Source organism: Ctenocephalides felis, unplaced genomic scaffold (genome assembly GCF_003426905.1).
Source record: "Ctenocephalides felis isolate EL2017-DRISC unplaced genomic scaffold, ASM342690v1 CF-g0.4_SCAFFOLD_01604, whole genome shotgun sequence".
Classification (NCBI taxonomy): Eukaryota; Metazoa; Arthropoda; class Insecta; order Siphonaptera; family Pulicidae; genus Ctenocephalides; species Ctenocephalides felis.
Window position 1 is genome coordinate 47,016,414 of NW_020537758.1, and position 12,666 is coordinate 47,029,079.

The 12,666-nt window shown below is 28.8% G+C and overlaps 2 protein-coding genes and 1 pseudogene across 3 annotated transcripts; 2 read left to right on the forward strand and 1 right to left on the reverse strand.

Annotated features, from left to right (window-relative positions):
* The first annotated feature begins 32 nt into the window (after window positions 1-32).
* Window positions 33-9,072, forward strand: LOC113372486 (corepressor interacting with RBPJ 1-like). 2 transcript variants are annotated; one of them, XR_003366771.1, is made up of 8 exons: window positions 33-239; window positions 1,756-1,850; window positions 1,914-2,167; window positions 2,246-2,516; window positions 2,586-2,781; window positions 8,389-8,433; window positions 8,500-8,630; window positions 9,022-9,072. XR_003366771.1 is itself a non-coding variant. In XM_026612820.1 (5 exons), exons 1-5 carry the CDS (start codon window positions 168-170, stop codon window positions 2,773-2,775), a joined length of 882 nt encoding a protein of 293 aa, XP_026468605.1. In that variant the 5' UTR covers window positions 33-167; the 3' UTR covers window positions 2,776-2,837. The 2 variants fall into 2 exon arrangements, 1 of the variants encoding a protein (XP_026468605.1); XM_026612820.1 differs by lacking the exons at window positions 8,389-8,433; window positions 8,500-8,630; window positions 9,022-9,072 and having other exon boundaries at window positions 2,586-2,837.
* LOC113373872 (cAMP and cAMP-inhibited cGMP 3',5'-cyclic phosphodiesterase 10A-like) lies at window positions 2,931-8,616 on the reverse strand. The gene is made up of 13 exons (XM_026614141.1): window positions 8,496-8,616; window positions 6,714-6,959; window positions 5,684-5,892; window positions 5,337-5,510; window positions 5,118-5,263; window positions 4,888-5,057; window positions 4,563-4,696; window positions 4,367-4,485; window positions 3,988-4,219; window positions 3,756-3,911; window positions 3,399-3,677; window positions 3,175-3,344; window positions 2,931-3,036 (listed from the first exon to the last, which is right to left on the reverse strand). The coding sequence occupies exons 1-13, from the start codon at window positions 8,614-8,616 to the stop codon at window positions 2,931-2,933; spliced, it is 2,262 nt and encodes a 753-aa protein (XP_026469926.1).
* A 1,762-nt stretch (window positions 9,073-10,834) lies between the features above and the next one.
* The window catches only part of LOC113373873, a 6,510-nt pseudogene continuing 4,678 nt past the window's right edge, over window positions 10,835-12,666 (forward strand).

The window sequence follows — 12,666 nt, forward strand, 5'->3', positions numbered from 1 at the left end:
CATTTAGCTGTCATATTTGGAAAAGTAATTTATCTATAACCACAAACTGTCAAATTCCTTTAGTTTACTTGTTTTATTTTATTTAATTCAGTGGCCACAAATATTATATCAAATTGAACATAAGTTGACATATTTCTTGAATTAGGTGTTAATATATTTCATTCAAAATGGGTAAAGGATTTAATAATTATATGAACAAAAAGTTCTTTCATCCAGCATCTCGAGATAATTTAAAAAGGGTAAGGTTTTTTACTATCACTGGTATAAAATTATGATAATAGATATATTATTAGTTAACAAACCATTATAAATAGAAAACTAATTCCATCTGTTAAATCTTTAATTTCTAATAATCAACATGAATTCATGCCTGCCCGTTCTACAATTACAAATCTGATCTGTATTAAACAATTTATAGCTGAATATCTTGCCACTAATGGACAAGTTGATGTTATTTACACTGACTTCAGTAAAAATTTTGAAATTTTCAGTAAAATGATCATAATATTCTTCTTACTAAATTATCTAAGATTGGTCTTAATTCTTCACTTATTTTTTTTTTGAAGAGTTATCTTCATAAACGTAAATAGTTTGTCTATCTCAATGGATTCTTGAGCAATATTGAAAATATCAGTTCAGGTGTTCCTCAGGGATTCATTCTTGGTCCTCTACTATTTATTATTTTTATTAATGACATCTGATATTATTAGCTGTCCACATTTTTTGTTCGCAGATGATCTCAAACTATATCTCAAAATAAATTCTGAAATTGACTCTTTCTACTCTTGGTGTGTCTATAATAAACTACATTTAAATACCTCAAAATGCAAGATTCTTAGTTTTTCATATAAGCTCGTTTCAATACATTTTAAATATAAAATCTCTGACACCTGTATTGATAGATGTAATAAAATATCAGACTTAGGAGTTTTATTTGGTTCTGGTTTGTTTGTCGTATAGCTGATATTTGTAATAGAGCACATAAATCTGTAGTAATGATACTGAGAAATTGTAAAGAATTGAATTCAAATAATGCACTTCTTTGCATGTACTATGCAAATGTATGTCCTAAGTTAGAATATGGATCGAACATTTGGTATCCTTATCAGAATAACAGCTATGATGCAAAGTTCAGCCTAAATTTCTAAAATATCTTTATTATAAAACATACATAATTTTTCTTGAACGTGGCTTTGTCTACAACACTTTATTAAACGAATTTGGTATACCTTCTCTTGACACACGTCGATTTATCTGTACTAATTAGTTCTTATTTCAACTTTGCAATAATGCTATAGACTGTCCTCTTATTCTTAACCAACTATCCTTTAATGTTCCTAGGCTATCTCCGCGTTCACAATTATTTTTAAATTATCCTACTCCTAAATCTAATTCTCTCTTGAATTCGCCTATTTCATTTATGTCCTCTAACTTTCAATGTCTGTGAATTCAATGATTAAAAACTTAATAATAATTATTATAGTTATTTTCTATTTATTCATTCACAAATGAATTTAATTCAAATATAAAATTTTTAATCTAATTTTGATTTAAACCTGTTGAAAATTTTATATTGTAATATTTTATGTTTAGTTAGTATTCACCGTATTCACGAAAGCATTTTATACTTAGTTTTAAATTGATATTAAATTTGAGGCTAACGTAGATGTATGAATTGTATTCACACAGAGTTATTTATTAATTTTTAGTAGAAGTTTCTAAATCGACTACATCTAAATTATTTTATATTTCTAGGTATGGATGGCAGAACAGAAGTCAGAAGCATATAAAAAGAAGCAAGAAGAATTACGAATGCAATATGAAAAAGAGCAGGATTTATATGATAACAAGTAAGAATTTTATAAATTTTATGATGCTTTAGAATTTAACTTACTAAATTAATTATCTTATAGGGCTATGCTAAGTAAAGATAGTAAAGATAAGTTATCCGTTAACTTTATGTATGAGCCTCCACCAGGAACTAGAAAAGAGACAACAAATGACCCAATTGGAACTGAAGAAGTACGTTTTGAATGGCAACGAAAATATCAGGCGCCTCGTGAAAGTTATTGCAAAGGTGATGTGCAAGTTAGAGATCAGCCTTTTGGCATTCAAGTTCGAAATGTTCGATGTATTAAGTGCCACAAATGGGGACATATCAACACAGGTAATAAAAAATGAAAATGGTATGCATTTTAAAATCAATAGGTTTTTACCACTTTACATACTAAATTATATTTTTTAGATAAGGAATGTTCAATGTATGCTCTCAGCATGTCAGAAGCAAGGGAAATACATTCCAAGAATTTGATTAATGAATCTACATCTGTTAGAGATAATTTGTCATTAGAGCAGCAAATGCTTTCTGATGGTCTGGCATTGAAAAAAATTGCAACAAAAACATCACATCATGACCTTATTGAAGAAACCCCTTCAGTATCTCATGAATCTAATGACCACACAGAAAAAGAATTTATAAAAGGATTAACAACTAAGCAAAAGAAGGACTTGTTGAAGTAAGTATATAATTCTGTAGACTAAGCCTATTTTGATAACTATATCTAAATAAGCAATATTTTTTGCAGGCGATTAGAAAAGTTAGAGAAACGCAGTTTGAAAAAGTCAAAAAAGTCAAAAAGTAAACGAAAAATATCTGAAAGTAGTTCATCAGATTCTTCAAGTTCCGATGAAGACAAAAAGCATAAACATAAAAAGCACAGAAAGCGGGATGATGACAGAAAACACAAACATAAGTCAAAAAAGAGTCACAAATAATGTGTTGTAAGTGATTTGAAAAAGATTAAACTTTTAATTATTTTCATTAAGATTAAATAAAAATAGACAATGATCATATTTACAATTTCAATTTTATTATTCATATAATCTTAGAGTATCCGTAAGAGATTAATTAATTTTTAATTAAACGAGTTTTATTTATTACTTTCTTTTCTCTTCTTACGAGGATATGATTCTTCTGGTTTCCATTCTCTTTCATGTCTGGATTGTTGAACATAATACCAAGTATCCATATTTTCTCTGTGAATATTGTTTAAATTATTAATAATTGTGAACAAATTGTACATATTTGGATTCTATATCCTGCCATTAAAAACAATTATGCAAATACTATATTCAAATATGGTTATATTATTATAATATGCATATTTTTCTTACTTGGTTAAATTATAAATTGGCTCGCAGTTTGGTAGTAAGGACACTAATAATTCATTTGCTGGCTGACAAATGATAGACATAAACCGAATTTGTTCTTCTGGGATTCTATCATGTTTCAGACGATCCATCATTGGCAAAGGGACAAAGCCCATATCCTTTTCCAGGTCACCCTAAAATAGTTGAACTATGAGCTTAGTATGCATTAGAAGCAATTTTATACATACCTGATGATAGAATTCTTTCACTAATCCATGACAAATGATTTTGGATATTTTGAAAGGTTTGCAGCTTCCTGACAAATCACAGCACGTCATTATAATGCTTCTTAATAAATACTTATCCATTTCATCATCTAGATCAAAATTGTCAGCTAGTAAAACTTTTGCTAGTTTCGAGCTATTTCTTAAATATACTGCCAAATCAGTTGCTAATATATTTTCTTCTAATAGAGTCATCATTTGCTGATATTCATGCTTTGATAGAAAATCTAGCAATCCCGATATCTATGTAAAGAGTATTCCATTATCTTCTATTTATATTGAAGCTTATTAAGTGCATATATGCATATAATTTGAACTTACTTCCAGAATTAGTTTGGCAACAAATATGTGATGATGTTCTAATGTAGAACTTTCATACAACTGATAAAGTGGATGATTTGTAATACGTAGAAAGTTGTTCGTGTATGATCTGTGATCCAAATCATGGCACATTGCGCTTATCATTAGACTCAATAACTAAAAATAGTTGATATGCATATATTGATTGAAGGACTTCATGAATTAAATGAACCAAATTAATTTAGGACATTACCTCTGTATCTGTGAATATTTGCAAGTTCCTGATAAGAATTGTATACATGCAGTGTGTTACATTGAAGGCATGCTCGAAATTGTGGAAAGGTTGTTCGCGATATGATTTTCGAATCATTATTAGGAAATTAGCTACATTCTTTATATTTGGGAAACGGTCGCCACATACTGATGTTAGCATGTAGTAGAGAATTTGAGACATGTGCCCAGTTTCTTTTGGACTAATATACCAACTAAAACTAAAATAACGGATTAATATTTTTCATAAAATATTGAAGTGTTGATTATATGGCTGTTAATAAATTTAAATAATATTTTCTCATTTTTCAAAATTGTAACGTAAAATATCGTAAAAGAAAGTGAATTCTTAGTAAATTTACTTCATAATTCCTTCTGGCTGGGTAGGTAATAATGGTTGCGATAAAAACGGCTTAACTTCGGCAACTGTTGGTCTCATATGATATGTTAACATTTCTCTATACATAGCGTTTTTGCTGTCCTATGAAAAAAATCATTTATATACATTCATACATATATAAATTTATATAATTTTATGAAATGAAATATTTTTACTACCCCTTTTGTTTTTGCATCGTTTATTCGAGCATACTGGAGTACAAGAGCACAATAAGTTGCAAATGTACTTATGAACTTTTCGTCTTCATTTGTGAAATATTCACTTTTCACTTTATTCATTACTTGTATCACTCCTGCAATATTATTTTATAAAATTTAAAATTTTATAAAATAATATTAAATCTAAGTATCGATATTTTAATAATCGTATAATCGATAATTTATTACAAGTTAAATTTAAAAAACCAAGCTACTGCGTTCTGATGTTTACTTTCAAGCGGAATGTTTCACTTAACACTCCTTAATATGTTATTTTTTGATATACCTAGTACATTTTCTTCCGTCATGATTGGGGCACTAAGAATAGTTCTAGTAATTTGTCCAGTAACAATATCATAATCAGTGCTGAATCTTGGGTCAGTGTTGGTATCTCGAATATTTATAATTTTTCCAGCGCGTGCAGTTAAAGCTGCCAAATGGCGCGCTTTATTGAATCTATTTACAGAAATATATATTAATAAAATCACTTTTTAGAAAATGTATAATATTTCATACTTCACAGCTCGTTTCCGTTTCAATAGTTTGTTAATGCTGGCATCTAAAGCCTCGTCATATAAGTCAGCTACGACATTATTATTTTTATCTTTGTGCACAACATAGAATGAACCGCGTTCTCCACCCAGGGTAGTTTTAGCAAAATTCTACAATGTAAATACAACGTTTTTATTATAAACCTTTGATTTTTATTATTTTTCAAGATTTTTTTTTACATACAACAATTTCTGAAATCATTTGCTCAATTTGCACGTTATCACCGAAGTATTTGCTGGTGAACTCCAGTAAATAATCATTTAGCTGCTGTTGTTTTCTAAGAATTAGGCGCATCTGGTTTTGTTGGATTGCTGCTCCCATCCACCCAGTTATACCCATCACCACCTGAAGGTCTCTCTTAAAAAAAAAATTAAATGAGTTTATATATATATTGATATATCTTAATCGTAAAAAAGTTATGATTTAAACTAACGGTATAAAAGGTTGTTTCATTTTGAAATGATCATTGCAAGGAAAGATATTTGGTGTATGATATTTTAAGATATGTTATTCCATTTACAATTTCTTACATCGTCATACACTTCTTCAGATTCTTTGTAGAGTTCAACAATAGCAAAACATTCATCTTCCTGGGTTAAGATTGGGACACAAAGAACAGCTTTGACTGTAGGTCCTTTCCATCCTACTCCTTCGGGAAAACGCTCATCTCCCAAAACATCATTCGTCATGATAAAATTTCTGGTGGCTGCCACAAATGCCGCTATTGTTTTACCTCTTTCTATTAAAGAAAAACCAAATATTGAATTCGATAAGATATCAAAATAATTATTATTGTTTTAGACTTTCAACGTCTATGCAGGCTTATTTAAGACAGAAAAGTAAATTGTGTTTTCACTCATGAGATCCATCAGCATCTGTCTTATTGATGATTATCGTATAAATACAACTTTATTATTTTGTTGTTGAATTTATTTTATATGATTTTTCTAACCAAACTCTACAATACTTCAAATATAAATGTATTTATTTCAATTTATCGGACACAAAAATTTTTAAAAGCAAGTAGGTACTACGTTATCCCATATATTTCATATCCCATATAATATTGATTTTAACTTATTGTTTATAGCTCAAAGTCGTATAGCATAAAATGCAATTTAAAGGTTTATTAATCAAGTCAAAATCTTCTACTTCCAAATTATAGAAACGTTACCTATTTTCCAGGAAATTCTGTGCCTTTTGTTGTTTAGTAAATATTTCGGACTTTGATAAATTTCTTTGGTGAATTTATCAACCATATATACTACGACACCTAAAAAGCAAGCAATATAATAATTTACAAATCAGATTTTTAAAAATGATACTTGCATATCAACATTGCAATTCTAATACAGCATTATATAGAGTACAATACTCTATGTACCAGAAATTAATTGAAAATTGTAATAATATTTTTTTTAATAGAACAAACATCAATAATTTATAAATGTTGACATAATGATTTTGAATTCTAAATAAAGGGCTGCGTTTTCTATTGGAGAAATTTTTAATAGTAGATTAAAAATTTTATGAATATTTTTTTACAAATTCAATTATTACCTGTACTATTTGTCACAAACTTGAGAAGATCAGCCGTGTCATGCAGAAGTGCAGGCAGGTCGACGAAGTCTGATAAATACTCCGAAAGATCTTTTATTAAAACACTAGGTTTTTTTCGAAGCATTTCTTGGAAAGTCTTTCCATATATTGCGACCTTCTTTTCCGGTTGTGCCGCGGTTCCTCGTCTCACAACGTGAAGGTAAGGCGCGATAACGCGCCGGGTCATTTTATCGGCTTTGTCATAACCTGAAATAAATATTAATGTTTGTAACTTATGTAAAATGTGAATATAATTTGTTCTTATTTTGATCATAATATTTTAACGAAAATATTATTGGAAATAAAAACTTGTGGAGAAATGTTAATTATCGGAATTGGAAATAGTAAAAAAATATTTACATTACTAATTAACTTCCCGTAGTGTAAGTTATTGTAATTGTCCAAAAATCGATATTAAAAATAGGATATTTGCATATCTTCACGTTTTGGAGGTCTACGTTTTCGGGCGCACAGATCAACCGATTTGAATGGTTGAAATAATATTCAGTTCCTATTGATAGAGAAATGTCCTGATTAGTTTTTGACAAAGGCGGGTCTAGCCGTTTCGGAGATACGGAACAAAGAGTGCAGACATTAGATATCGTGTTTTTGAGAGAACGAAGTACCTGATTTGAATTTCCAAACAAATATTCAATTTGTAATGATGGGGAGAAATGGTAGTTAGATTTTGGCAAAAGGTCTAGCCGTTTTGGAGATACGAAGCTAAATATGCAAAAATGCCAGTTTTTGAGAGAACTAAGCATCTGACTTGAATAATTGCTGCTTGTGTTGACGAAACGATTGCTTTCGGGAAAAGAATTTTTTTTAATTTCCAAAAAATAGTTTTTTACTAAATTTTATTCTTCGAATATTTTATTAAAGTACGGAAAGTTTACATTATTCACCTTAAGGTACGATGCCATACACCACTAGTTTACTTTATTTTTTTTCGTCCCTCATTATTACTATTTTTTCATTTTCTGTATTTCTGATATATCGAAATATTTGTTATAAATTTACAGGAATGTATTATCAGTAATATGAAGTATCATCAGTTCAATTTTGTGAAATTTAGTAGGATTTAACTCATCTTTGTTTTATTAAGCATTATTATTAAAATGTTTTGTTCTTGATACGTTTACAAAAAAGTTTGAAGTTTGAAAGTATCTTAAATTAAGATTTTATACTTAACTTTCACATTTGTTAAAATAAATTTATCAGCTCGCACATAATATTTTAAATCTTGTAGCTATATGAATATTAAATTTAATTCATTTCTGAACTTTCATTGAAATTTTTAGTACACATGAAAAATAAATACACATAGCGATAAATGTAATATCTAAATTGAACATATTTGTATAATTTTAGTGAGATAAAATTTTTATACAAAATCTTAGGACAAATTACGCTACAATTACTAATAAATAAACTTAAATATCAAAACCATGATTATGTTCATCGGGTATATAATGAAGAATATTTTGATTACGCGAAGAAAAACAAAAGAATTCATAAATTTGATCTAAAATCTTGACATTGGCTTTAAAACCCCAATTGTCAATCGTATAATTTATGTTCAATCTTTAATTAATCATCACATAATTAATAGTCTCATTTAATGTTTATATGTTAGTGGAGAAGCAGTTGGACAAAGTAATCGTCAGGATGACCCAAAATTGTAAGTATAATATAAATTTATATTTTATAAATGATATATTTGTAATTGTTTTTTAATATTACCCAGGAACTCTCTATCCCGCCTGATGCTTTTGTAATGGCTAACTTTTTCTTCACCAGGCTTAATGGACTGTTCCTGCGATGGGTTTGGATTATTTAGTTGTTCTTCTGCTTTGGCCTCCATTGTGAATTGTGAGGGTACTGTAAAAATATTAATAATAATTATATATTATTAAATAATTAATAATATACTCAATATTAATAATCTATTAAATTAATTAATATTGACACTTTCGGTTTCGAAATATTTTTTTTTCATTTATTCATTCAAATTGAGTGCTATTTGAAGTTTATCTGAATAGATGGTTAAAGTCAGTTGAGTTAAAAACTAAAACCATAATAAATTTAAATAATTAAGTTTTCAAAATTTTTCAATGTGAAATATAGCGACTCAGTTATTATTCACATCTAAATAAATAGTGAAAATTCAATGCAGCAATGTGAATAATATATCTATTCAACACATAATTATTGTTATTAGATATAGATTTAACTAATACAATACTTTAAATATATTTCCTTTACCTAGAATGGGCAGCGTCAAAAATTTTCCGGGAATCCAAAAATAAAAGTTAATATAATGTGAGCCTCACAGACAATAGATTCAGGTTCAGAAGAGTAAATTTTTGATTTAAAATATTTTTATAAATTTAATTAGTATTTAAAAATATGTAGGTATCAAAAATATTTTTATTATAAAATGTATAAAAAATAAAATGATGCTTATTTGTTTACGGTGTGTATGATTTCTATGGCAAATGTGATTTGAGTCGTGGATTAATTTTTGTTCATTACTTATGTTTTATTTTATGGAGAATTGATTCTTATTAAAATGTTTTATTTATTTGACCGTCTTAGATTTATAACCACGTGTAGACATTTTTTCCAGTGATGTAGAAATTATCTCAATCCAAGTTAGTTATATTAATTTTTTGTGCAATATTTAATTTTGTATTGCGTACTAATTGGTGTTTAATATCTGGTGAATATATAATGAATAATATATGTGTACTAGACAAAATATATGTCTGTATATGCATTTCCGTCAGATGTTTTTGCTGTTGCATTATTTCAAAAGCAAATACAGGTGGCATAAAACCTTAAAAAAATGCGCCATAGACACGTTCAGATATTAATTATTACATCATTTTGTTATAATTATTATCATTCATATTGTGCAACTACACAGATCGATATGAGAAGTTCTGTGATAATTTTTCCTAATGAGTGGAATTTTAATAAAAAAATGTTTAAACTATTCAAATTTGATTCTTCATTATTCAAGTATCCGCTCGGTTGGAGAATCTTAAATAAAATAAAATAATTATAAAGGCGTTATTAAAAGTTATAGTGTCTTAATACTATGGATTATGGATAACCCTATCTTACACATCGACAATAATATATTATAACTAAATATATATTTTATTGTCAGTCAAAAACTTTCACTAACAGAAATCGATGAAAATTTCAATAATGTAATTACTATAATCATACTCACAAAGTAGGGGTTTGTTATGAGAGGATGAAAATTTAGGGTCACGTATGTTTTTTATATAGGCATTATAAAAAAATTAAAAAACCTTTAGTGTGGCCAACCCCTACCATTTAGTTTCAATCGAAATATGCGAAAACCTTTTAGGGGAAATACCTAACCGTTTTCCAAATTTTCCCGGCGTTGGATATATGTTTTTTGATAGATAGGGCATAGACACACACTGTTAGGCAGAGAGACTAAAATATTAAGTATAAAATACTTTAAAATTTTAACATTGACCTGGCAATGCCAGCACTGAAGAAAGGTTTTTTTAACAGAAGAAAAGAAATCTATTTTGTATTTTTTTGACGAACAGCAATCTTGAATTGTATAAGCTGTTGTGATATAATTTTTATAACCTAGGATTATTAGAAGACAATCCATAGGTTGTCCATTCTCTTTGTAACGAGATTATTATTGAATATATCTATAATAACATGATTTATTTATTTCAGCAATACCCCGAAAAGCTATTTTCATTTGAACTCATATTAAGATCTATACTTGTATTGCCAAATGAAACTGATATTACTAGTACTTGATATCAGGTTGCCCGAGGATACAATAGAATCTGCAATCTTGTGGTGGTAAGGTTGAAGATCCTATGTCTTAAACCACAAATAATTCCGGTAATTTCTGCTAAATTTAATTTAATAAATAAAATTTAATTTTGCGAATATGTGTACATGCATACGAATGCAAGCATTCAATCATACAACGTATTATTATTATTATTATATACTAGCTGACCCGGCTAACGTTTTACCATGTAAGGTTTCTAGAAGATTTCTAGAGAAGCCCAAAAATGACCAATGCATTATGTGGTCAATGTGTAAGAATGTGGTCTATGAATGGCATCATAGACAATACCAAACCCCAAACTTTATTAAATATAATTTGTATTGACAATAGTTTGACCAATCAAGAACTTACTTCGTATGGAAAATATAGTATAATTGATGGCAATTCTAATTAATTGGATACTGATTATTATATATCTTCACGTTTTGAAGGTTTCTGAACATTTTGGCATACCTTAGAAAAAATGGATGTATGTTTGTGTGTGTGTGTGTTTGGATACAATTTTTCGTCCTCAATTTCGGGCGCACAAATCAACCGATTTGAATGATTAAAAAAACATTCGACTACTGATGAGAAGACGTGCTGATTAGATTTTGGTGGAGACAGGTCCAGTCGTTTTGAAGATACGGGGCAAAAAGTGCCAAAAACGGTAATTCAGTTCGGAGTACCCGATTTGAATGATTCAAAAAACATGCTATTTGTATTAACGAAATGAAGAATTGATGAAATTTCTGGTAAGGCAGGTCTAGCGGTTTTGGAGATACAGAGGAAAAAGTAAGAAAAAATGATATTTGGCGGTCAAAAATGATCACTAGACATATGCACATCAAATTATCAGATATTTGATAAAATTAAAAAAATGAGTTCTAATTTTGTTCCATTTGTTGGGTTCCATACCGAGATTGTTAATTTTTAAATTTTACTTATACAGATCAAGCTAATTTCAAAATTTTCAGAAATTTTTTTTTCAAAATTTTCAAAAATGAATTTTAAATTTACAATTCAATTTGAAAGTGTATATATTTCAAAAGCGTTATTCTAATCGTAAGAAATATATCCTCAGATGGATTTATTCGACACCTCTTGTTAATGTAAACTTTCTCAAGTTTGAGCGATAAGATCGTCACTGTATATTTTATGAACGATAAAATAGTGATTATAATTATCTAATTGAAAATGTTTAAGATAATTGTTATTAATCATTGATCAATATTTATTGATTACTGAATTTTTTTCTCGAATATTTAATTCTGGTACGGGAAGTTGCAGCAATTTGCCTTAAGGCACGATGCCATGCACCACTAGTTTGTATTTATATGCAGCGGTCTAAAACTACAAAAGGGCTTTCGATGTTTGTAATTTATGTATTAAATATCGTTATAAACTTTCGTGTGGAGAAAACGGATCTTTATTTGAGAATGTAACTGTATTCTTCTCCGCCGGGAGTGTCCGTAAGCGCTAATGAATTTGTAGTTATCGACCTATCAGTTAATTTCTGTTTGCACAAACGAGAACTCCGATTCTTGTTTGCCGTTTTACTAAAATATATCGTTTGTTGTGAGGCGCGATATTGTGTACTTGTTTCTTACTTTGGCTTACATAACTGACTTTGAGCAAACAGAATCGTTAAGGAACTTCTATGCCGTTATAAATTATATGCAGTTAACGAGTATGAATTTGTAACTGTTCTGGCCTTAAAAATGCATTTTTCAATTAATTACGATGAGGACGAGGTTAAATTTGTTCGAAACGTAGATGTCCAGAACACCAATAACGATAATCATGCAAGTCGTAATATGCTTCACTTTTTAGGAAATGCGAATATCAAGAATCAATCTGAAATAAATCTGTTTGCCTTTCAATGCTTTTTAACTTCGCGTGGGGTAGTCATAGTAATGGGCCGAAAATCGAAAATGAAAATTTTTGCATATCTTCACGTTTTGAAGGTTTCTGAACATTTTGTTTGACATACATCAGAAAAAATGTGTGTTTGTTTTTGTGTGTCGCATTTTATCGTCCACGTTTCGGGCGTACAGATCAACCGATTTGAATGGT